Raw genomic sequence first — 26,833 nt, 5'->3', positions numbered from 1 at the left:
GTAGGAATAAAATTATTGAGATATGTTTAAACAGTTCTGTTAATAAAGTCTATTACCATTTCAAAACATCTAACTCGTGGCTCATAAGTGTTTGATATCTAAAATATACCTGCCACTAGCCACTCTATAACCGTCTCGTGTATGTATCATACTTACGCCTTAAAATGTAGATTCCGGAATGTGATGACATATAGTGTAACGGTTGAATTCAGGAAGGAGTTATTAGGTTTAGCAGGAGTATTGTCCTTTCCCCAAAAGAGCAAATTGCACTGGCACGCTAAGGAACTAGGTATGATCCAAGTGCATTTACGCATTGGATGTCACAAACTGGCACCAACTTAAATCCTTACTAAAGGTTATTTTAAGTGAAGACAATGCTCTTGACGTAGTTTGTCCGTCTCGATTCTTCAGCGTTGATCCTAGAGATTTTTTATTGATTTCTGTTGTGTATATAGTTGTGTAGTGTAAATGGCTCGATTTACCGGTACCTAGTTTATTGTTAATTTGTTAATAAGACATGTTTTTCCAGAATAATTCGATAATTCTTTATTATTTACAATTATCCTATGACATTATTCATCATAAGCTAAATGTATTTATTAATATAGAACCATGCTTAATTAAACATTATAATATATATTATATTATGTAACTATATTAAGAACATGAGCCAATCGCTCGCTGAACACCAGAACATCAGAAAGTTGAATCACATGTAAATATCAGCTAACAAGCCTGTAATTTATGTTGAACTATTTAATATTGAGTAAATATATTCTAGTTTAAGCATGGTTTAAAAATACAAGTCAGTTATCGCTACAGTGTAAGTTTTTAGCAAATATATTGTTATAAATTTAATTCAAAAATAAAAAATCCACGAATTTTATGAATTTAAAATATAGTATTTGTTCATGTAAGGTACACATAAAACGAACATTAATTCCTAAAAAATATTTATTTTAATATATGAAGTTCATTTTTAATAACAATCCTTGCACCGTATGGTACCCTAATGAAAGAATGTAAAAATTATATCCTATAAACGTCTCAAGGAGAGAGGTAGGTACAATATACTTATAAGCACGAAAAATGAAGCTAAAACTTTATCGAAATCGAAACAACACTCGTACAATTGTCTATTAAATAAAGATACAAAAGAATCCAATTTCGAACATGCATAATAATATTAACTCCATCTAATTATCTTGATGTACGTCACTAAACATACCCATTCGTCAATGCACAAATACAAATATACAGTTAAAATTGTAAAATAGAAACGTAAAACACAGGACATGGAATAATAATTATAACAATGGTAAAAACATCAGATTAATATGGATCATATTCTCTTATCATAGATGCAATTTCATTATTTAATCGTATGCAATAAATAGTGAAAGTAACAAGAAATTAAAACGTTACTTTTTTACAGGTAAGTATACAGAACTGTAAAAAATGAAATTATTAAATTTATCATTAGTATTCATAGTCGACTCGTCAGGCAGATGTGCCGTGCAAAACGCCGCGTATTACTGAACGTTACATTATTGCTATAGTGCATATTGTAAGGCTTAACATATTATTATACATAAATATATGAATATTGACAAGCATACTATTCCGACAGCTAATATGGTGCTGTACCTCGGAAAATATACTCATAGAAAAATATTGTAGACAGAATTTGTAGAAAATATATAATATATTATTTCTCTACATAATAGACAACTAGATAAATTAGGACACAGAAATTTACAACATTTAAATATTAGATTATTCAGAACTACTCGACACTTTGCAAGGTTTAGGTAAGCAATTATTTTCTACAATGTGACAATTAAACCATTATACATAAATATATAAGATAATATTATTTCATTACAGTTATTTAGTCGTAACGTAAAGATATAAAAGTTACATTATGTATAATTACTATAAGTTTCTTAAAACTTGATAATTATTATAACATAGTAGGTATATGAAGATATACGAATTTAGAGGCACGCTGATGCCATGAATATCATGTCACGCGAGGATGTGGCGCGCGGCGCGCGGTGAGCAACGTCGACAGCATCGACAACATCGACAGCATCGACACGCACACGCACGATCGACACTTGACGTCTGCGGCATACACGACATACACGACGAGCACGAGCGCGCACCAACACTTTACTACTAACTGATTAATGTCATTATTTATAATAGTTTAGCTCATAATTATTATTCACGATTTCTAAAAGTTGATTTAAAACGGTAATACCAATAACGCAAGATTTGAGGTACACAAGAAAGGCGATAGGAAAGTTTTACGTATAGTGTATATGGTCTATATGGGATGCCTTCACAGAAACTCGTAGATGACTTTGTATACAGTATTATGTATGTTTAGCGATGTGCAAGTAGCACAATGCATGGTGTGTGAGGGCGAGGCCGTGGCGTCCCGCTAGCGACGCGCACCAAACTCGACCGCGTCGTCGTCGGTGATGTCACCATGTCGCCACAGGTTCAGGCGCGAGCTCTTGGCGTGGTCCTGGGCCTGGCGGTACTCGCTCACGAGTGCGGCCAGCCGGTGGTCGCGCAGACCCTCCATCAGCACCAGTCCCTCTTTGATCAGGTTCTACAAATAATAACTTATTAATATCCAGCTCACCATATTTTTAGGTTAATTGTAATAAATCAGTAATACTTCACTACAATCACTGTCATAATATAAAGCAAAGTCGCTTCCCACGTCTGTCCCTATGTCTGTATGCTTAGTAGATCTTAAAAACTATAGGGATTTTGATGCAGTTTTTTTAATAGATAGATTGATTCAGGAGGAAGATTTACATGTTTAATATATTAGATTATCCTAAACAAGCATTTTTTGAGCTTACATTGCTAACGCTGGCTGAACTCTACGAGATAGATCAAAATCAATAATCCCCTAGCAGGTTTTTTTTTTGTTGTCCCCACGAGGGTAAAACCGCCCCGTGAGGGAGTTTATTGCGATTGAACGCGAATAAACACTTCTGCTATTTGATACAGAATTCCCCTAGCAGGTTAGAATAGGTGGTTGAAGTTCAACTTTTATATTTCCTAAGTAATACGCGAGCGAAGCCGTGCACACCAATGAGGATTATCACAGAACAACCTGCACAACAAAAAAATATTTATTTTATCAATATATTTGTGATTATTACCTTTGCAACGTCAGCGTTGGTGTTAGGATCAACGAGGGTTACGCCTGGGGGCGAGCCACGAGTCTCGACATTGAGGAGCAGCTTTCTATTGAGCGTGTCCGTGGAGAAGGCAGCTACAGCCTCCGAGCGGTCATCGGGATCAGACGGGAATTTGACGCAGCACAGTACATACTCGCTCGCGTATGGTGGGTCACTCTCCGTACCAGCGGGGAGAGACGCTAGACGCGTGATGCTCACCACCTGTACATTATAATTTAGTTTATTGAATAATAGTTATTAACATTCTGTGTACCTATTTCAATTTGATCAATGTGAAAATTGTATTTTTGATGTGAGAATCTCCAACTTACCTCGCGGTTTCCGTAATCAATGTAGAAGATATGCGCCATTTTATCATCGGTAACCTTTTCAACTTTAGCTCTGTACCATTGGTCATCCATAGTGAAGCGAGCTGCGCAAATGTTTCCTCTTCTAGGAATGTAGGAGCCAGGCAGAGGTGCATTGTTCTTGAACTCCTGGTGGATTTTGTCCATTAAAGATTCAAGTTTACTTCCCAAATCTACATTCTGCGCATAGAAATTGCCCTCAGGTGTGATTTCAGTGATCACTACCTTTTCGTACTTAACTGTACGATCTTGAATAGGGGCATTACGTTCTTTCTCAGTTTCCTTCTCTACTTCGACATAGTCTTTCCAAATTCCTATACGTTTCTTTGAGGCGTTTTCTTCTGCTGTCTTAATAGCCCTTGCGAACTCTGATGTTTCAGCAGTATGGTGCATTGAGGCGAGTCCGTGTTCGACTAAGGCAACGGACAGGTTCTCATTCTCAACCCAGAGCCAGCCAATGAAGTTGCCAGCCTTGTCCATCTCTTCGATGGTTACAACGACATCTCGCTGTAAGCACTTTTCCTTCGTGAAGTGCAGCGCTTCCTCGCCATATGGCTCTGCTTCTTGCATACCGCCGCCGCCGCCGACAGCAGGACGAGCTCCACGCGGACAGTTAATGCCAGCGAGCAAGAATGTCACCAATACCGACTCCTTAGGAATATAAATCCTCATTCTGGATCCACTTGCGACAAATTCAACTGTCGCTTCAGTCTTTTGAGCCCTCTTCAGGAATGGGAAGAATTTCTTTGCCTTGGCAGAGTCTCCGCTGGTGTCTTGGATACGGTGAGTGGGTATGTCCTTTTTGGCGTGAACGCCGATGCCAGCTTTTTGGGCTTTGAGTTCTGCTTCCAAGAGTTTGTCATAATGAGAACTTCTCTGGTCGTTATCGTTTCGGTATCTGACAACAGTGGCAAAACCTTTCGCAACTAGTGCTTCCGCCATGTTACTATAAAATAAGTAAAAGTATTAATTTAAATATTTGAATAGTTTACATTAGTTAAATAATTCATTGTATATCATGTATCATATACTTACGTTCCACCAGACACAACAGTGCAGCAACTCTTTTCAGGGAAGTTGTCTTTAGCAGGTTGGATGTAATCAACTGTCACATTTACTTTTTTGCCAACCAATTTTTTTCTTAGGAATTCGCGTGCCTCGTACATCCATGGAATGTCGTATAGAGGTTTGAAGCCTTTTGGTCTAGGCGAGTTCTTGCCTTCTTCATCTGGGCTGTTCCTATAGGAAAACCAGGGATTTAGACATTATTTAATGACGTTAGACTGGCGCAGTTTTAGTGTTCACCTAATGTCCAAATTATTCAATGAAAATCGCAAATTACCTTTGATCAAGAATATTCTCTTTTTTGAATTAATAGTAAACATTTTAAAAGTTTGTAAGTAGGTATATACATAGGTAGGTAGGTATATTGTATAAGTGTCGTTGGCTTACTTTTCGCGTGGGGGCCGAATGCTGGCCAAGAATATTTTTTTGTGTGCGTTGTTGGGCATTTTGACGACGAGCGCATCTCCATTGACGACCTCCATCACGGTGGCTGTGAACTCTTTATCTTTGGCCGCGATGATGGGAGCATTGCTGGTGTAGTGTGTCCAGATGCGGAGTTTAGCGTCTTTAGCTGATCTCTCAGCGGCTCTCAGGTTAGACGCACCTTTACATATACATAGTAACATTAAAATAATTATGTTTCAGTAATTTATCTCATTCAAGTTCAAAAACATCAGATAGATGACTGAAAATCCTGGTACAACGATTGTCGATCATACTAAATTGTGATTTATACTTGTATAACAAATGAGTGTAACAAATATGCATATTTTCTCGCGACTAATGTTTCTTTTTATACTTGCAAAGTAAATACATGTGAACTGGCGGTCGTTATCAGTGACGTAGGATTTAATCTCCCCGTGAAACCATACATACACATTATAGGCTAATGTGTAAGGCAGAGAAACAAATAAACATGATTACCGATAGTTGTAGAGGCTAACTAATGGAATATTGAAACACTACGAGCCAGTTTCACGGCTTATATGAGTGTCGGGTAAACTATCCGATCGAGAAAACTGACTACAACCTGTTAAGCTACCCAAACTAGGACCAATATATTTATATTGTGAAGGAAAAACAATAAATAAATAGATATCATTTGACGAATCATACACAGTCATTTGATTCCGAACTAAGCAGAGCTTGGACTATGGTAACCTAATTACTGATAAACATTATAAACTTCTAAATATATACTTATATAGATACATTAACGATCAAGCTCAGAACTTTTCTAAAGATTTAACCAATTAATTCCATAAGTTTGACTTATACTTGAGAGGTTAACATAATTAATCATACAATGACAACAAATCGTCGACTCAATGATGTTTGGCACTCAATCACTATGCCTACTGCCAAATATTCTGTACACTCTTACTTAATAATATGAGATGCATTATATTTAGTTATAGATATATGGATGTTGAAATAAGCTTTACTTGACCACCATATTTATTAAACCTATCGCAATTTGCAGCTTTATTCATCATCATCACCAATACCAAAATATAATGTTTGGTATCTTAAAAACCGTACATTTTTTCCAGTGTAAACAGTCGAACAACATTTTTTTATTAAGTTGTATGAGATATTGCTACAATCTTCTATTGTACAAATGGGTATACATGTAAGTGAACATAATATGTTAATTTAACGAAAGTATGCATGATTAAAATTACAATCACAATGCCTTTCCTACAGAGAAGAAGATAAACATAAATTGTTATTGCTTACCAGATTTCATGACCGCGAGTGACCAGTCGACGCATTTAGCGAAGCCTTGACGCAGCAGAGCCTCGGCGATGTTTCCTTGTGGGTGCAAGATTGTTCCCACAAAGTTGTTGTTATTGACTGACTCTAGGATCACTTCAACATCCTTCTGAAGCAACTTTGATTCCAGGAAGAAACGCGCTTCCTCGGCGTAGGGCTCCGACGCGCCTTCTTGTCTTACAGCTGGGCACTAGTCAAAACAAAAACAATATGTTGACAGAACTACCAATGTCACAACAAAAATATCAATGAATGATTGTAATGTACGTAACGTCTGCTTGTCTATCAAAGGGGATGTCTTTAAAAGAACTTGTGGTGGGCTTGTAGTATTGATAGAAATTGCAAGCTGCTCATTATTATAATAATTCTATGTCATGACTTCTAGCTAAATAAATAAAGGCATTCTTTTTCTTTAATAAACAAAGGTATTATTTGTTGGCCTCTATTCTGGCCAAATATTTTCACTACTGTTGTAATATTTTAACATCTCTATAATCTTTTTATCCAATACTTTAATCACTTCATTGCATGCCTGTCCTGTCTTGTTGCAGAGCTTAAGTGCACAGAACTAATGCACCCTATCGTTAATTAGCATGGTACCCCATTGATCACTATTATGATGGTGTAACCCACTGAATCGTAATGTGTCCATACTCATTACCCACTCATGTGTTATGAGTTCTTTTACATAGTGAACTGGACAACATCATTACCCTCCATGATTTTTATAGCTAATATCGTATATTACTCTTCGATTGTCGTAAAACTCTCTTGTCTCAGTAGCGATATTTACGCCAATGCTGGGATAGCAACAGACCTTGAAACACGATTAGTGCGAAGATAACAATGGTTAACTCATGTTACACGTTTTCCACTTATCTAGCATTTCTTCATTAACGTACGAACTTCAATTATACTTAATATTACGATGCACTTGTAATTCAATATGAATGAGAATTTGCTGAATACTATAAATAACTGATTGACCACTGTAAATAATATTGATTTGCTAGCTTTTAACTACTCCCTTGCTATTTAAATTTTAGACACTTTATACACACAGGAGGAAAAGTATAAGTCTAACCTTATTAAAATTCCACTCAATAACAACATAGTAAATAAGTGTAGTTAAATGTACCTACTACCCAACTTACATAATTACAAGCCCTATTGGTACACAACATTTTATTGAATAAATGAGTCTTAAAGGTGATAGCTAAAGCTTGAGAACACAACAGGGGTAGTTAAATCAAAATGCTTGACAAATCATACTTACTCTAATTCCGGATAACATGAGGGTGATCTGGGTGAAGTCCGGCAACAGGCAAAGCCTGACTGTAGAGCCATCACGCACATACTCAATGATGGCTTTGATCGGCTGACCATTGAATTTGTTCACAAATTGTTTTGGGTTTTCAACACTCCATTTGATGTCACGGACGTGCTCCTGTTTATCATATTCGGTATTAAAATGTATGCTCATTACACAAGAAAATCTACTAAACAATAAACTATTTTATAACTGTGCAACACTAGATATTTCAGATCTAGAATAGTAAATGAATTCAACTAAGTCTAATAATAACTAGGTCAGACACTCCAATATAAAATCAATCAATATTGCAAAACAATACATTGCAAGATGCAAGAGAAAATGTTTAGCTAGTTAAGTTAATTTACATCATAGCCAAAGTAAGAATAAAACTGAATATATAGAGATACTAGAGATAACTTGCCTGAAGGTCTGTGCCCCAAATTCCTTTGCCCTGGGATTTAGCAACATCCTCAATTTCCACCAACTTCTTCAATTGAGGGATATTCCTCCCACCATCTCTAACCTTGGCCAAACCCTCAGCAAGAAGGGCCTCAGTGAGGTTTTCATCTTTTACTGGGTCCTTGCCAGCCCAAACAGTGCCATACTCTCTAGTGGCAGAGTTAGGTGGTTTCTCTGCTGTGAAGATGACTTCTTTGCCAACAAGCTTCCTGAGGAACTCACGAGCTTCCCATGCAAATGGTTCATCTTTTGTTTCAGTATCGCTGTGAACATGCAAGTATGCTTGTTTAACTCTCTTATACTCACTAATGCTCACATCAACACAACACAACATTTATTAATATACATTGCTATTGAGCCATTATGTGCATTATATGTTTTTCGCACTGCATATCGCACAGTTATATAATCAATGCAACTTATCTGACCTATGGTTATTGGCAATTGCAAAGTTATTACAATATTTTTCATTTGTGATATCACAAAATTATGAAAATACTTGTTTCTGAATTATCTTAGTGATTAACATTATCAACATTTACAAATAAAATCAAAGTTCATGTTGATGATTAATCATTATATACCTTGTTGCTACTATTTAAGAACAATGTTATTGATCTTTGATTGATCCAAATTATGTTTTCTATAAATTTTGATAAAAGTATGTATGTTTTAATATGTTACATATATCTGAAGTTGAAGTGAATATAATGATTTCAGTATGTTGAAAAGCTTGCTGTTTATGTGTAATATTAACTGCACTAAGTTGATAATAAGTTGCATCTTCATCAATCAACTTAAAACCAGAGACTCAAATATAATAATAATAATGATGCACTGGCTATTCAAACTGCACTTAGACATCAATATATTAGTATTTAACTATTACTCATTGGTGCATGATACTTTGAATGACCAGCACCTCAGAATTATTGCATGAAATAACCATTATATGAAAGGCAACTCACATTTTAAAAGCAGTATGTCTAGCATGAAACAAAACATCACAAAATATCAGTAAATAGCATCCTATTTGACTATAATACTGACTTACTTAGCTTTATTATGATTTCATTATAACCTTTACAAGAATAATGACAAGCTTATAATGATAATGAACTTTAACTAATTGCTTACAAAAAGAATGTAAGCTATCACTTAATGGTTGTTATTGACCAACAACTACAGCAAGCCTATATTGATATGCTCGCTACAATGTTTTCTGCTTCATATATCTGGTGAACTTTGAATATAATGTGTTCTTTAACCACACTAATGTGTGCTAGTACTATTATATGATATTGAATACAAGCTTCATAATAATGACTTAAATGTTGTATAAAACTAGGACTCGTTCAAAATTTTGTTTCAAATTAGGTGATACATTTTAAAATTTTAACATTGTAACAGACATTAACAAGTTGTTACATAAATTAAATTATTAATCAAAATTTTGAATTAATTCTATGATCATCATTTATCTATAGCTCTTTTTATAGTAGTACTTAAATATTTTAGAAAGCAATATAATTATGTCACGTACACATGAAATAGAACAGGATTATGTCAATTCGCCATTGCATGAGAGAACTACTGGTACAGGGAAAGGAGCGCCTCCAATTTACTTTCACTTTAATAAGAACAAGTTCATTTAACTATTGGTCCAAATTATTGAAGGCTGGGGGAAATTATATGCTCCTTAACAACTTTAAGCCCAACAAGGCAAGGTGCGTAATAAGGCAAGAAGATAATCTTCTAACAAGACCATATTAACTCAGCTGAATGAATTTGATCTATTTTATAGAAGAATTAATGTTGCCCCGCTAATCATCAAAGTATGAGTGTTAACAATATGTTACTTTAAGCTAGCATCTGTTGATAAATAGGACAACTTGATAGAGTTTTGGTGACATAAAGCTGGGATGATATTGTGTGCAACAGCAACAGTTGAAAGTATTATTAGGCTAAACTCACTTGTTGGCGGTTCTTTGACGCGCAAGTTTCGGCGCGGTGATGCCCGATAATGCGATCACTTTCTCTGGAGGTGGTCCGCCTTGGGGCTGCTTCCTAATCACAATCGTGTCCCCGGACAATACCTGTACATTACAAACATTATACTATAACAAACCACATATTTTATTACAAAAGCATTCACTTGGAAGTTCACATTATTCGACCCATATTAACCCAACTTGCCAGCTGGCACAATTCGTGTGTGTTACAGTTTTATGTACAACCAAGTAACAATAAACACCTGAAATAAGTAATACAAGGGATAACGTACTTAATATCGCATGCATATTGTGTGCCCGATGTGGTGCCAACGGGGCAAATTATACGAGATCGGCACGAGGCATCTTGGCTTAGTGTTTATGAAAAGTGAAAAATATATATAGTTCATATATTACCTGCTTCACTATTCCAATTTTGTAAGCAGGAGTTTGTGCTGGAGCACTCATTTTTAATATATTCCTTTATGATTCCCTGGTGGAGCGTTATTGAGATAAATTTTACTGATGAGTGAACAACTAACAAGATTGGCGAAACGTGGCGGGCCGCTAGTGTTTCCACATTTGAGAAGTGTAAATTAAATTATAGATAATGTTAATACTTTCTCTACAATTTGTGCCACTGATATTCTCGTTAGTATCGAATAGTACTTAATCGGATCAATAACCAAATAGGGATGGCTTTACGAAAAATCGACTAAGGAATATTTTATATTTACTCATTTTGAACTAGTTAAAATTTATTTTGTTTCATCTATTTAACTATGTCATTTAAGGTAATGTTAAATAAAATAGTAATTATATTCACATAGGCTTTTGAACTTAGAGACCGCCTGATTGAACTTATTCACAAACATCATTTGATTTGATAACTTTGATTAATAGGTAACGTAGTAAGGGCTGTAAAATTTTTCGAGGGACATGAATTAGTAGAAAGCGCTGGTTTTCATTTTGTACACCTACGTAATAGATTATAATTTCTGGCATGGACAGCCATTAATAAAAATCGAACGAGTAAAACAAAAATACAATTGCACATTTCACAATTACTTCAAATTATCGAACTAATCCGGATGGAGGATAAAACTAAACAGTAATGAAAACAATAAGATTTAATAATCGACTAATATTTATTTTTTATCGATTTGAAATAAGTAAGAGTATGAGAATGTCGATGGGCTACTTTACGGATATAACTCGACTATTTAATTATCGATTTGTGAACTGTAACTAACTTCAGCGCGAGACACAGCTAAATGCACACGTGATACAACGTGGAACGCGTCAGCTTCACGTTTCATTACCTCACTCACTATTTTTGAAATCTTTATGCATCTTTGAACAATCGATAAAGAGCGCATTGCAAAAATACATCTGATTTGAACTATTACTGTTTATAAATAAATATGTTTTATGCTTAGAATGAGAAAAATAGATTGCTGTTTTTTTTACAAATATAGCTACGTATTTATTTTATTTCATTATTAATTAAACGAAATAATTACAACTCCGGATTTTAGTTATAAAGGGGAGAGCGATGTATACTGGTCAAAACAAAATAAGGGACACTTAAGTTTTTTAGTGTTCTAATTTTTTATGAAATGTTGGCGTTTTAAAATTACAAAGTTAATTAGATTACTAAATGAAATCCAAAATCAGCAGAAAGCAAAATGGTCATTTTGTCAAAACTACGATTACGGAAAACTTGCGATATTTTTGAAATGTTTGTGTACGGTCTACTGAATTGTTGTTTTGTACGTTTTTAGTTCTGTGTGTGACTTCCTCTTTTGGGAACACATTCCTGAAGCCAGGAAGGCACACTTTCTATCAAAGGCCTATCTGTTTCTTCAGGAATTTGCTCCTTGCTTGCTTTTAACACCTGAATCGGTTGTCTTTCATTATGAACCGGTCGATCGGTATTTTGAACGTTTCGTATGAGTAGATGCCAGATGTTTTCTCGCTGAGCAGTTACAGTGCCTTGATTGAGAATTACTAGCTCAGTTCTACCGGATATGCCTCCCCACACCATGACATCCCCGAATCTGTCACTTTCATAGATGAAGGGGTCCGAAAATCGCTCGACTTCTCGTCTCCATACTCCAATCCGACGATCATCATTAAAAAATATCACCATACTCTCATTAGTAAACAGCACTGAACCCCAATCACTCATGTCCCAGTTAAGATGTTCCTTGCAAATGCTATGCAGATTACATGGTGGGCACTAGTAAGTGGAATGCGCGTTATACGTGTCCTGAAGAACTACTGGTCTTCATGCAACCGGTTTCTAATAATTTGGTTTCTAAAACGGGTAACTGTGGCATGGCGCAAGCGATGGTGTAAGGAGCGAGCGGTGATAAAACGCTCCCTTCGCGCAGTCAAACGGACATAGCGGTCTTCTTGTGCAGTGGTAGCCCTAGTTCTGCCTGGTCCTCGTCTTCTGGATACTGTACCTGTCTCTTAAAATCAATTCCAGGCATTCTGGATCGCCCGTCGGGAATAACCGGGCTGCTAAGCTACAGAATGCTATGAATGTCCTTCTTGCATACAGTTACAGCCCTAGTTACAGTTGGCAAGTCCATGTTTCGTCGAATTTGTGGCATAGAGTTAGCAAAGGTCATTTTAACACGTACCTAAGTTTTACAAAATTTATACTGTTCACCACTAAGTCGAAGCTAAGACTGAGTTTGATGAATATCTAAGACTAAGTGTTTATCACCAGTCTTCGTAGCCCTTCATCACCTCATTACGTTTTCTTTTACCGTTTAGTAGAACAAGCGACAATTATTTCTGTTACGCACTTTATTTTAAAGTCATTAGTGGTTCCTTAAGTTCAAGCCCTCGACCACTCGGTTGGGAAGCAGTTGTATTTGCCACTAGGCTATGAAAAGAAAAGCACCTTATGACCTTACTACCTACTAATTTTAAAAGCATTTTTCCTTTTAGGTATATGATTATGTTTGATTATTCTTGCCGACGTACCTACAGTAAAGTTTTATTAAACAGGTTATTAAGCAGGTTTGATAAACCATGATAGTTGAATAGTTATATCCTTTTTAAGGTTAGGTTATATCTACACTGCCCTATTCTGTAATAATGTGTTTTAAAAAAATCGTTAAACGATTATTTTTCTCACTTTATTAATACATGTAGTTACGGGTACAGTAACGATGTGTATACCTATACACATCATTACTACATAAATAGAGTGTGAACACTTTGTTCATACCTATTTCGATTTTAAGAATAATAGATAAATAATTACATTTTGGACATCTCACACACGGTCATCTGATTCCGAATAAAGCTGAGTTTATACTAGGCACTGTACCCGACAACTGATAAACATACAAAATCATACTTCTAAATGCGTATTTCAGTAGATACATTTAAAACCAGGTTCGGAACAAATACTCGTGCTCATCAAACAAATATTCGTCCAGGGTAGGATTTGAATCCACTGCGTGCGGCGCTACAGTTACAGCGGCGAGGTGTCCACGTAAGCCACTGAGCTAAGCGTGCATGTGCAAGCGTTTATTTTTGCATGATTATTTATTTTTGTTCAATTGGTTAAAAATACCGATACTAACTTATAACTTATTATAACTTTGTACTTTGAACAAAGTAAGAATGTTTGTAATGAGGTAATGAGGTTTAATTCCACCTGAATCCGCTGTCAACTCAGGAAAAAGGTCTTTCATAAAGCAGCCAGTGCTAAATTTGAATAACTAGTCGGTGCCATAGAGAAATACAATTAAAATTCGAATCAAGAAAAATAAATGACAAATGACTTTATCCATTACCATTCTCTTTGTTCCATTACTTTCCAGCCGTGAAGTATGATTTATATTATGTAGCATTTTCCAGTGTCGATAGTCACTGTTGTTCATGTATTTTTTAAAATAGTGTTTAAACCTTAACAGTTTTAAGTTGAAGAAGTGTTAAAATGGCAAATGCGGATTTTAGAAAGGATGTGACTATACCTGTCCGACCGAGAAGTGTCTATACAGCTCACTCCTACAATCAGGTGACGTGATTTAGTATTTGTATTAAGATCCTATTGCCTCCATTGTAGTTATATTACTGGGTTAAGTTTCGCTCAGTAAACGGTTGCTTTCGAAAAACTTGATTATGACTACTTCGGCTTATATAAGTGCTGTAAAACTGAAATGCAGTATGATAGACGAATTCAAATTAACGAGTAAGTAATCTCTACAGTTATTCTACTGTGCACGTATTTTTTAAGCAATTTGTATAGTCAGCAGTCATTCCAGCGCCTTGTGGTAGTTACAATATTATAATATCATGAAAGCTGCTAGAGACACGAAATCGCATCGCAAATTTCTGCTTTAAGAGTAAAGTTTGCGTCGCATCGTAGTTTGTTTCCACCCTTATGATTAGTACGTGATTTATACGCTGACATAGCCACATCTTAAGTACAGTACCTACGCCTTCTAGTATTGTATTTTACATTTAGTCGAAGTATTTTGAAGATTTTTTCATGAGTGAATACAAACCTTTAAGGACAATAATATCCTGATATCATCCATTCACGTTGAAGTTGTCATTTGCAGATATTTAAAATTTTAGCCATTTGTCAAAAACGACACAATATTACTCCTCGCGAAAACTTAAAATGGTGGCATAATAAATTAGCTCTGAGTGAACTGATTATTCAAGCTCGGTTAATAAGTTTGTTGTCACAGGAGGAATCGAATTTGTCCGCTTTCCAAGACTACAGCAAGTTTCTTGAGGGTGGCTTGGGGCAGGCTGAGCTGGTGGGCGCTGCGGGGTGGCAGCCGCCGTGGCGTGCGCCCCTCCAGCGCAAGGCGCCCTTCTACCCCGGAGATGACATCTACCATGCTGACACCTGGCGGGAGCTTGAGGCGAGTCCGCGATGTTTTTAACAATAAAGAACCAGTTTAACGGGTTTATGTCACAATAATAAATCTAGAGTAGGTTCTACTGGCCGAGCTATTTTTCTAAGTTTGTTGAACTTTTTAATGGCTAATCTAATTAGTATAAAACATACATGGTTAGTTATTAGCCAGTTATAGTTATGGTTAGTTAGTTTTTACAACCATATGGGACGAATAGCCAGGAAGAGAGAGAGAGTTATTAGCCAGTTATAAGCACATATCTTTAATAGATGACTGATGTGGTCGGAGGAGCTGGATTCAATGCCTCGGTGACTCCTCACGGAACTGTCTGCCTTCGTCTAAGGGACAGAGTCAAGTAAGCGATCACGATCAACTCACTCGTTGGAGCTCGCGTATTTTTCAAGTGTAGTGTTAGAGGCATTTCATTGTTAATAGCACAGAGTCCGTGCACTTGGGAATTGAGAGTATTAAATTATTATTTAAAAGTTTAATGGCAAAATACCAAAATACATACTAGCAATTATTGCAATCGAAGTCATGTTGTCATAGCTCTCGCTTAACATTTACACAAGTCTTGTTTACCTCTCATTTCCCGGGTCATCAATGATATTAATAGATTCAGTGTTTACCTCACATATTGACCTGACATTTACGCCCTACGCACACTCACTATCCAGACATGAAAATTTCGCAATAATTAATCAACCATAACGCATACGTATTTATAGGTAGGAATGCAAACAATGCATAGTTCTATTTTTACTAAATACTTCGATTATTTTACAAACACACTATGGCTAATAATATTGAATTGTTTGTAAATTTTCTGGTTCGGTTCATTGGTTTAGGTAAGGCAGGAGTTAAACTTTGCGTCGTTTTACAGTTTAGAGTAAATAGCCTATTCTCCGTAATATCTTAGGCTAGTATGAAGTAATGTTTTTAGAAATAAGCTGTTGTATCGTTTGTGGTTATGTCGTAGAGTGGATATGACGATTGACGGTGCGGTGAGAGTGACCAACGCCAAGAACAACATAATCCTGGCTCTGTCGCGGTCTGGCGCGGCGGCGGCGCTGATCCATCCCAATGGACGTGTCTACCACTACGGCTCCCGCGTCGAGATCCAGGCTCGCCACCAGCAAGGCAACAATAAGTTAGTCGAATTTACACTACACTAAGGGACAGAATAATGTCCGACGACAAGTCAAACGAGACCAGACTATTTCGCTTATCATGTCTGGCGACATCAGACGAATTAAATGCATAGCGACGGGCGAAGCATGTCGCACGAAATTCGGCAACGTCTCACCACAAACATTCATGATGGACACTTGCCTATCCTCAGTGGGACCCTGTAGTAATAATTAATTGATTAAAAGTTATTTAAAAGAGCGTTGGGTTTGTTACCCCGTTGTTCATCTAATGCCTCCATTACTAAAGGGAAACAAACAATCAGTTTAGGGGATGTACGTAGGTATAAATGAAAGCAATTGCCTCCGAGGTATTTACATGTTGACCTAGTTCACAGTACCTACAGGTAAATGCCAGTTAGTCCCGCCGACGAATCTTAGATAGCTAATAAAAATGTTTCCCATTTTCAAAATGCCATGTGTTTAACTGCCTTTGTGAGATTTTGTTTTCTGAGAAAATGTACAGAACTAAATCTAATCCGGTTTTCGAACACAAAAGTTGCGAATATGTAACATTTAGACAGCATCTATTAAAATTTAAATGTCCCTGTCGCTGTCGTGTCGCTTGAGATGAAACAAACAACTTTTGAAGTTGCCAGCAGTTAATGCACTAGCACTAAATGAGATTGCAACTTTTGAGCGACTGACTTAGTTTCTAGAATTAGTAATAATGTTTAGCTTTCAGTTAAAAAAAAAAGAATGATCGTGTCACAATTACATGAAAAATAGGAGACACTGGCTAGTTATGTAATGATTCGCATGATAGCATTATAGCCAAAGGTTGAAGGCATTGTATGTGTATTCAACCGAATTTAATAGTTGAGCAAGGCGTGACCACTAACTTGATAACGAGAATGACATTTTCGATACAGGTATGCGAAAATGTGGTATAAGGGCGTGTCGTTCACGGCGGAGCAATGTGCGCTGGTGTACCTCGTGGACGCGGCCGGCACGCGCACCACCACAGACACCTTCCTCGACATGAGCCAGGACTTCACCCTCAATGTTTTCTACAAGTATTTATTCCAGTTTTTAATTTACATTAAAATAACTTCACTCATATAATTAGCTACTAAAATAAGCGGGATCAACTCGTCCAACTTTTGCGACCGCGGCTAAAGTAAACTTTGTTGAATGTCAAGCAATTCAAAGGTAATTAGAACACGGTCGTTTATTCCAGTTTCACGTATTCATTGAAATAACATTCGCAGTTTCAGTAGTTTTGTGGTTTCGTTTATATTTTGGTTAAGGTGACTTTTGACTGAATACTAATGCTTCGGTACCTGTTTTAGTGTTATCTACCGATCATGGGTGAAGCGTTATAATTTGATCATAAGTGTATGTGGGTAGGGTACGCTGGCCTTATATATTCACGATGCTTTGCTTTTTTAATATCTAAATTCTCACTTTAGTTGTCTATGGACGATTTTAATAGTTGAAGAGTTGCTACATTGGTATCAAGATATAATTCTAACACTACTATCATAGATAGGCGGCTCCGAGTGTTTCTATTCAATATTGTATTGTTGTCCGATTCGATTTTAAGAAACCAAAGCATAACTTATTTTTATAAAAAAATAATCTTCATTCGGTATATAAAGATTACATAGTCTTGTAAATTTAAAACCTAGATACAGCCGCTATCAAAATTGTCAGTGCCCACCATATGTAACAAACGACTGTAATTAGGTCAACGATTATTTGACCGGACGGAACCTGAACAATCGATCAATTACCCTTTTCACTATTCCGCAGCCGTTTGGCCGTGATACTTGTATGACTTGTATCTGTGAGCTATGCCATTGTAAGTATACAGCTAGAACATACTCTGATAAACGTATTAAGCCCTTACAAGTGTTAAATTGTGTAAATGCATAAGCACTTTTGAATACAAACAATAATTATTTAATTCCGCAATATGAGTCATAACTTTCTATTAACTATATTGCTTTGTACACAACTGCCTAACGAACAATCCCGTAACTAATTAATTGCACATAATATAGAATGTAATTACCAAGAGCCTAATATTGAGTTATGGCAGCAATTTTAGCTATCGATCGATATGATATTCGCCACCAATGCGATGCTTGCTATGCATGCGGTCATTAAATTGTGCTCCCAATTGTTATACTAAGGCTGAATAGATAGGGCGGCAATGTATGCAGCTGGTTAGGGGACGTTGCAATAAGCGAGGGTGAAATTTGTTTCGCTTTTTTGCAAATTAAATTGCAGGGGGCCTCTACTAAACATTTTTATAGTTATTACTTGCTCTCTTAACAGCGTGTAAGTAACTTAGGGTACGTTCGACTTGTTAACACACTTTTCAACGCTTGTAGTTTTTTGGTTGGCAGAAAATTACTGTCCCGTAGTATAAAAAAATGTGGGTTTTATTTACAATGAGCGTTTTTCGTAAATCTAAGAACTAAGTAAGCAATATCACACGAGTAAACGAAGTGTTGTGTTTTATACATATTACAAGTTCCAACATCGCTGGCCCACAAGGTATTTCGTCAGTTTACGTATGGCCAGCTTTTAGGCAATAATGGTTACAGGCGTATGAAATAATTCCCAATGTTGTGTAAACATAGTTGCAGACAAAACAAACTTACCTGAAACTATGCGCGTACGTCAACTAAAACTATGACGAACGTAAACGTATGTTATGATATTGTTTATATTGTTATTCAACTAATTTAATCATGTGAGTGCAATATAAAATTAACTCTTTTTTTTGCAAGTCCCATTGCCTTATTGCTCTACATTTACTGCAACAAATTTTAAAAGATATAAAATGGCGCCAGCGCTTTTAATCAATTGGAATAATAGAATTCTTCAACGGCATGGCGCTGGCAATATTTCAAATAAGTTCATTTCATTTGAGAGTGCAATTTCCTTACGTGACGAATTCGGCGTTACCAGAGCGCAGAGCAAAAGCTAATAATAAATCCACTCGGCTAAAGATTGATTGAAATTTACGTTAGAGCCAATGAGATTTAAGTACTAGATTTTATATGTAGGTTCCTGTGACATAAACCGTTAACGTGAACGTGCTATGACATAAAATCTTTAAAAGCCTTCACAACGTATTTCGGAGCGTCGCTACTTTATTTTAGTCAAAACCGCTTTTTAAGTAAACGTCTTTTTGAACACTTTCAACCACTCAAAATAAAATAGCTAGTAGAGTTTCCGGAGAGAAATTGAAAGTGCATTTCTCGTTCTGAAGCTGCAAAGTGTCTTCGAATATAAAATCAATGTCTCGTATATAAGTATATACTTATATATACAACACTTTGTACCTATATATAAATGTATGTGTGGTACAGTGAGTCCCGGCACGGTCCATCGTACGTGAACGAGGCGCTGTCGTTGCTGCAGGCGGCTCAGTACTGGCTCACTGACGACGGCATCGACAACTGGATCATCAACAACGTGCGCGTCAGTCAGACTGCTGACGGCCTCGTCAGGTATACCACACGGATCATTAAATCACTTTATTACCTAAATACATGTAGTTCAAGTATTATAATGTAAGATAAAAGTGTCTTGTCCAAGTTTAGCCAGTAGCACATTTTACAATTCATTAGTCAGTTCTATTGTAGTTAAGGGGGGTGAATGCATAATATTATGTTAGAACGAAAACGCAATATATGTAGGTGTTCGGAAGGCTCGACCCCAAATGTAAAACATTTACAAATAAAATTAGGGTAGATAATTCCAGTAATTTACTACATCACCCCTACGGCTAGTGTCAGCACGAAATAATTAATTCGTAAGCGTACCTTGTGAGTTTAGTTTTAAATGCATTTATCAACGTATCTGCGACCAAATTTTCCGTCTGATCGTTTTAACAATGAAATCGTAAAACAAGCTAGGAGTCAGGAGTGCTTTGTGAAATGTGACTTGGAATTCCGAGCTCATTTCACGGAGGGTGTGGGTGCAATCTATTAGGCTCGCTCGCAGCTCGCTGTAAATTGCCACCGCCTTAGATACTAGGCTGCCTATACACACTCACACTTAGCTCTAAAGTGCTGATGGTTGGGGCTCTTTCTTCAGCAATGCGCTCGTTTGTGCGGTGATTACTAGCTCTATTTGAAACTAGATTCGCTATTATCTCAACTTAACGCCTCTTGTTTTTGTTTGACGTTAAAAGCCAATTTATTGAAATAACTAGTTCCGGCGCTGGATATTGTTTCAGCAACAGTAATTTTCCTAACATTGTTTCCATATAGATCAAATTTATGTGAAAGCTTTTAGTGCTTAACACTATCAGTTTATACTGGACTCGCACTTAGTTTCAGTGATAATTTCTGTACTAGAATTTGCTAGACGTTTTTATTAGTACACTATGCATATAAAGTCAATAAAGTGTAAATTCAACCCTTTTGCCAACCTAATAAAGGCAATATGAGACAACGACCAACTCACTACGGGCAGCGTAGTGTCAACTCATTTGCATCTTGCACGATGCTATTCATGTTTCCTCTGAGCCTATTCTCATCACAGGCTAGTTGATTTTTGACTTAGGAGTCTACTCACATGCTAAGAATCTCACACATGAGTGAGTTAACTACGGACCTTTATTTTCAATGGAAGTTTCACTCGGTGAATGTGAATGCTTTTCAATCAATATTTTTTAGTAACTTGCTTGGCATAAAATATAGAAGAATTTTAACGGAACGATACTAAATTTAAAATAGAACAGAGACTAAGTAAAAGCAGTGTACAAATCCCTGCAAGAGGAACAACAATAAGGAGCACCAGTAGCTTTAGTTAGCTTCCCTTAATTAGACCGTCTTGTTCCTCCTTCTTAGCGATGCCTGCGGTTGGTCTTACAGAGATGTCCGTATACCCAGCAGGGCCCTTCGTCTGATTCGATTGAATACTAAAGTTTCACTTAGGTAATATTTTATACCTTCCGAATAGTGTAAGTAAAATAATTGTACCTCAACAGTTATGCGAGAAAATTGAATTAATTTCCAGCAGGGCCCTCCGTGGTTTGAAGGTCTTCAGACCTGTAGTGTATGTGCCTGTATAGCGGTGCATTAGTACCTTTAGATTATCTTTGTTTTCTTGAAAAAAAGTTATTAGTTTATAAGAAATATACCTACAAAATGTTTATAATGCCAGCAGGGCCCTTTTTTGTTTTGGGGGTTTCAGTCCAAACAATCATATTTCCTAGCAGCATTCTATTTGTACTTTTCAAAAAACTGTTTTTCGAAGATATTCAACTACGTACCTGCCTAAACCTTACTAATATTATAAATGCGAAAGTGTGTTTGTTAGTTTGTTTATGTATTATGTAGCGATGTTATGGTAATTATGAATTTTTTTATAGATAGATAGTTAGGAGACTGGAGAGCGACATAGGCTACTTTTTACCGCGGTAAAACCTCTCATTCATTTGACCACGCGGGTGGAGTCGCTGGCAACAGCTAGTATAACATACAAACTGATTTTTATTTCATTGGTCGCATCACATAAATAATCAAATAATAAGTATAGCCATCTTTAGATATCAGAGTAATTTTATTTTTTAAGATTTTTTTTATCTGATTTATTTACTTATTATTATTCATTATTTGAATTAAGTGATAAGTTTTTTGAAAAGTACAAATAGAATGCTGCTAGGAAATATGATTGTTTGGACTGAAACCCCCAAAACAAAAAAGGGCCCTGCTGGCATTATAAACATTTTGTAGGTATATTTCTTATAAACTAATAACTTTTTTTCAAGAAAACGAAGATAATCTTAAGGTACTAATGCACCGCTATACAGGCACATACACTACAGGTCTGAAGACCTTCAAACCACGGAGGGCCCTGCTGGAAATTAATTCAATTTTCTCGCATAACTGTTGAGGTACAATTATTTTAATTACACTATTCGGATGGTATAAAATATTACCTAAGTGAAACTTTAGTATTCAATCGAATCAGACGAAGGGCCCTGCTGGGTATACGGACATCTTACAGAGTAATTGGTATTGAAGCACTTGATCCTCTCTACAATATAAGACGTCTATTACTTGTTCACGTCTTTTATTTATGAACATGAAACAAAGATGGATGAAAAACTGATTCCTTGCTAATAATGCATCGTTTACTTGGATATTTACCTTGGGAAAGGGGTCGCAAATGTCAAGCAAAAGTTAATGCTTTAGCGGTTACTTTAGACATGTATGAAAAAACTGGCCGTTCAAATACAAGATTGTTAAGCCCTATTTTTTTTTTCTCAAATGAAATCGCGCGGCAATGTCATTGCCTGCCAATGATTTATAACGTTCATAATATGGTTTCGTTGCATTTTTATGTATTAGAACATAATACGTAAATGTAAATAAACCTCGGCTCATTTTAGCAGCGGTATAGACTGACGGGAACGGGAAGTTGATTTTATTTCTGTCTTTTATTAAAACCAAAACATTGCCCATGCGTAACTATCATGTAGACTTGTTGCATGTGCAGATTTGTACCCCCTTTTATGGAAGTAGGAAGAAGACTGATTTATTTACGGAAATTATATGATTTAATCCATTTTTATGTAGTAAGATCATACTAAAATTATATTTTCACACAATCTTTACAGATTTTTAGGTTTTGCAAGTTTTATTTGTCGTTGTTTAGATTAATTCGATAGTTCAAATAAGTAACACATCTGTCAACCAGATCGGATCGGATTCAGTATTATCTGCTATAAGGAAGTAACGAAAGTTTTCATGTCAATGGGAATAGGAATCTCAGAAATTGTAGAGTCGACTGATCTAAGAGATTTTTGTAGCGTGTGTTCATTCATTTTACATGAATTCTGTAGAATTTCTATCGACATTGTTTCCATCGTTGATCCATGACGTAACATAGTTGTTATGCATGCATAAATTACCGTCATACCAGCTCATGTGGTATGATTCGATCCGACTATGAATTTATTATGTCTCCTTCTCTTGGGATATTGTCCTGGATTTACAAGGTTGCTTCCCTTGAAATGCATGGTTACAACACTTTTACATAATATTCTTTAGATCAACTGATCTCATAAGGGAAAGAATTGAGCAAAACCTTTTTATTACAAACATATACCTTCATTTGTCTTTTCTGTTTCAAATTAAGTATTCGGTAAGTTTGTAGGTATATTGCAATTTCTGTACTGTACGTTTAATGTAAGTCTTAGTAATAGCCTTTAGAGAGAATGCTTAAACAGCCTGAGAAGCTTAAACGTTCTCTGAGCACCGGTACTGAAGTAGAACGTATAATGTTTAATGGATTCCTTTGCTCCCTCTATTTCCTTGCCTTACTGCTGTACACTTTTAAAGTAAACTTAGAAGACAAATTCGCGTTTAATCAAAGAAATCTGCTTTTTACTTCAATATTTTTAAATGAGTTGTTAGATCCCGGGAGTTTATCTCTAGCAGTCACGTCTAAAATCAATGGTTTGTTGTATTGTCTAGAATTCACCGCTGCAGCCATAAGTACCAGCTGCGCACGAGTCCCAGCAACGGGTCAGCTTCTATCACCAGCCCGTTCCTGCACTGCACAGCGTCGCTTGGTCAGACGCAGCATCTGTTCGTACGGTGAGTTTGAGATTTTCTTATAGGTGGTTCTTGGCAATATAAGATGTATTATGTGGTAAGGAGTGGTCTCTTTATTAAACTGTTAATAACCTCTGACAGACGCGGCGAGAGGCGGATGCATTTCGATGGCAACTCCTTCATAGTCCGCAACGCTGGCCACTCGGCCGGTTTCGACGACAAGAATCAACTGAAAGTGTACTGAACATAACGCCACCATATACACCATCAACAATAGTATTATTATAAAAAATAGCGATGATTAATATCGGCAATCAGAACTCTAGCTATTAGTTACTAATAGTCGTCAGATCTTGTCTAGGAAAGACACTACAGTCCATTCTCTTATCAGTTGTATGTAGTGCCATTATCATACACGGCTTAATATTTCCTGCGTGTTCTCTTTTCACCATTGTTTTGTATGAAACACGTGGACAAGTCGCGCATAAAGTAGACGGTGTAATTGTTTGTTTTTTATCGATGCCAGTGTGTAAAGCTCGTCAACTTTTTGATATTTTTAATATCTATCGACCACACCATTGCTACCAAGCTGAATTTTTTATTTGTCGAACTTGGACTTTCGCCCGCGGTTTCATAGTGATTAAGATTACAGTTTCATGATTTAAGTGTTAGATCATCAAAGTGCCATAATGTTATGCCGTAACACATTGAGCATTTTGTAATTCATGTTTATAGTTGTAAAAGCTTGCAATAGTCTCAATATACGAAAGCAGTGTTAATCTTCAACTGTTTATATGTTCATATACATCTATTAAGAGACAATATTTTTTTGTATGACATATTATGTATCATATTTAGTAACTTAGCGTTGACAAATAAGAACAATCTGATTTATGTGAAACATCAATGATAGATAAATCTGATGAACTAGATCACGCAATGTTACGACGCAGCTCAACGCAGCGCAGCGCAGGTGCGACTCAGTGAATATAAATGAATAATATAACAAATGTATCCTTCACTCCAGTAGCTTTTATTATTTGTTATCACTTTTTGAGGGTATTAATAGTTTAATAATAATGACGCGTAGTCGAGTCTCGAGCTTGGTGGTGTTCTCGTAATATTGTTTTATAGATTTAGATTCCTGTGTTTTGGAAATTGCGACTTGTCCCAATTGTTTCTTTGTGTATAAAAGTTGTCAAGTAATACTTTATTATGAGTAATAAAGCAATATGTGCTTCAAATGCAAGTTTCTTTTATTCTTGTACACTTTCACAACTTAACTGACCTTCCACCTTAGGTAACTGATAGCATAGTTGATCAGGATGACGCGGGTGTTTTAGATTTTCATACCTTTTTGCCGCATCTGATCTGATTTGGTATGTTCGAGCAAATTCCTAGTTCTTGGCAATGATAATGTTTTTTAGTTGAGAGAGACTACAGGCTGGCGACTAACTAATATTTTGATAGAAAGTCTTTCAGGTTTTTTGTTTATAATTTTTATAAGTTACTCACCATATCCTTATTGACGATCACTGTCTTCAAATTCATAAATGCGGCTGTAGCCGAGTGCAGAGTGGTTAGATGTTTTGGGACAAATTGACCACTGACTGACCGGGACTGTGGTTCACATATTAGAGAATGAGTGACAGGGGCAATGGTTCAACTTTAATCTATTTGGACTGGGGGCTTTCATGAAAGCATAGTTTGCACAGTCTAAAAAGTAACAGCTAAATTCATTGACTTTACTTTAATTCGCTAAAAAAATTTGGCTGTCATTTTAATTTATCCCTATACTTTGGCTACTACTTTTTATAAAGAAACTTGACATTTCTTAACTAAATTAGTAGCCCAGTGCGAAATATCCTTAGAAATTTCTATGACCACACATTCTACCTATAACTACTATAAACGCACTTCATTACTTTACCTGTGCTGTGGGCCCTTGCCGACCTGGGTACCATATGGTTTGCCACAAGATCCTTTGCTATTCTACCAGATGTCCAACAAGCTGTGAGATGTCCCTAGAGCTGCGCGTCCACTGCGTCGGACCAGACGGGACTTTAAGAATGTCACTTTGTATTCATTCCTGTGGCGCAAAATGCCGACCCAGTGGACACAGTATCATAGAAATAAATGCAAAGCTACAAATACTTCCACCATACGCTCCGACTTCGACGCGCTGCAGCTATGGTGATCAGTATCCCGAATATGCCGTTCGAGATATGCTATGCCGAAAAGGCAGTAAACTGGCCTTGAGATGGTATGGTTGACGCTAGGCCGTCGACATGCGACCGGCGAGATGATGACACCACCGGGGGATGACGATTGGAAGCAGTCAGATCTCGGATGTGCGTTTTGCGAATGGATCGAAAAAAAAAACACTGGGAGTGTTGCATTGTATAATAATTAACATTACTATGTTTCTCTTTAAACGTAATCTACATAATAATATAAAGAAACAGATGCCGAAAATAATTCAAGCAGTGCTAGCCTATATTCTGGCCTGAGGTCATAGAAAGAAAAAAGATAGACATTTTTAGTGACATCAAGTACAAGGAAATACAATTTTTTGTAATACAATTCAGTGATATTTTTATATGTTCATCTATTACTCCGATATCTGTTGTCAGATTCTCATTTGAAATAGAAAATTCTCTACGCACTCCATCTTAAAACAATTACGGCATTGTTTTCTGTGGACCCCGGCAAAGACCTTCCGCCGAGTATGATTTCCTACTTCTTCTACATTTATGCAATGCCTCTATAATGACCAAATAATCTAAGCAATTCTTTCTCAATCTCTGTCTCTACTCATTTCAAACCATGAACATCTCTTATCGTATTATATTTCATTTTTCTTTAATAGTGCAACATCATAATATATGGTCTGAACCCACAACAAGAGCTTAGGAATGCAGCTAAGTTTGAAGGTAAATTTAATAAACAAGTTATCTGGAGTAGATACAAACAACACCCATTAGTTGTAGAAGCTAAGTTAGGATCGTTTCGCTTTAGAAGGACATCGCACCAATTTCT

The 26,833-nt window shown here is 36.4% G+C and overlaps 2 protein-coding genes across 2 annotated transcripts; one reads left to right on the top strand and one right to left on the bottom strand.

The window, feature by feature from the left end:
* Window positions 1–936: 936 nt before the first annotated feature.
* Window positions 937–10,778, bottom strand: Tudor-SN (Staphylococcal nuclease domain-containing protein 1). The gene is made up of 10 exons (XM_076135316.1): window positions 10,598–10,778; window positions 10,164–10,285; window positions 8,152–8,452; window positions 7,692–7,862; window positions 6,380–6,605; window positions 5,027–5,243; window positions 4,610–4,813; window positions 3,539–4,520; window positions 3,189–3,428; window positions 937–2,623 (listed from the first exon to the last, which is right to left on the bottom strand). The coding sequence occupies exons 1-10, from the start codon at window positions 10,646–10,648 to the stop codon at window positions 2,450–2,452; spliced, it is 2,688 nt and encodes an 895-aa protein (XP_075991431.1). The 5' UTR covers window positions 10,649–10,778; the 3' UTR covers window positions 937–2,449.
* Window positions 10,779–13,990: 3,212 nt separating this feature from the next.
* fest (wurstfest) lies at window positions 13,991–25,037 on the top strand. Its single transcript, XM_076134722.1, has 8 exons — window positions 13,991–14,225; window positions 14,905–15,084; window positions 15,348–15,433; window positions 16,058–16,228; window positions 17,138–17,281; window positions 19,592–19,732; window positions 23,714–23,836; window positions 23,936–25,037. Exons 1-8 carry the CDS (start codon window positions 14,145–14,147, stop codon window positions 24,036–24,038), a joined length of 1,029 nt encoding a protein of 342 aa, XP_075990837.1. The 5' UTR covers window positions 13,991–14,144; the 3' UTR covers window positions 24,039–25,037.
* The last annotated feature ends 1,796 nt before the right edge of the window (window positions 25,038–26,833 follow it).

Source organism: Anticarsia gemmatalis, chromosome Z, assembly GCF_050436995.1.
Source record: "Anticarsia gemmatalis isolate Benzon Research Colony breed Stoneville strain chromosome Z, ilAntGemm2 primary, whole genome shotgun sequence".
Classification (NCBI taxonomy): Eukaryota; Metazoa; Arthropoda; class Insecta; order Lepidoptera; family Erebidae; genus Anticarsia; species Anticarsia gemmatalis.
This window is presented reverse-complemented; position numbering and strand designations above follow the sequence as displayed.

Coding starts and splice junctions, on each gene's coding strand:
- Tudor-SN (XM_076135316.1), bottom strand. CDS start 10,648: ATGAGTGCTCCAGCACAAACTCCTGCTTACAAAATTGGAATAGTGAAG. Junction 7,863..8,151: donor TTTGGGGCACAGACCTTCAG/GCAAGTTATCTC, acceptor TATGATAAACAG/GAGCACGTCCGTGACATCAA. Junction 4,521..4,609: donor ACTGTTGTGTCTGGTGGAAC/GTAAGTATATGA, acceptor CTTATTTTATAG/TAACATGGCGGAAGCACTAG.
- fest (XM_076134722.1), top strand. CDS start 14,145: ATGGCAAATGCGGATTTTAGAAAGGATGTGACTATACCTGTCCGACCG. Junction 16,229..17,137: donor CACCAGCAAGGCAACAATAA/GTTAGTCGAATT, acceptor TTTTCGATACAG/GTATGCGAAAATGTGGTATA. Junction 23,837..23,935: donor ACGCAGCATCTGTTCGTACG/GTGAGTTTGAGA, acceptor AACCTCTGACAG/ACGCGGCGAGAGGCGGATGC.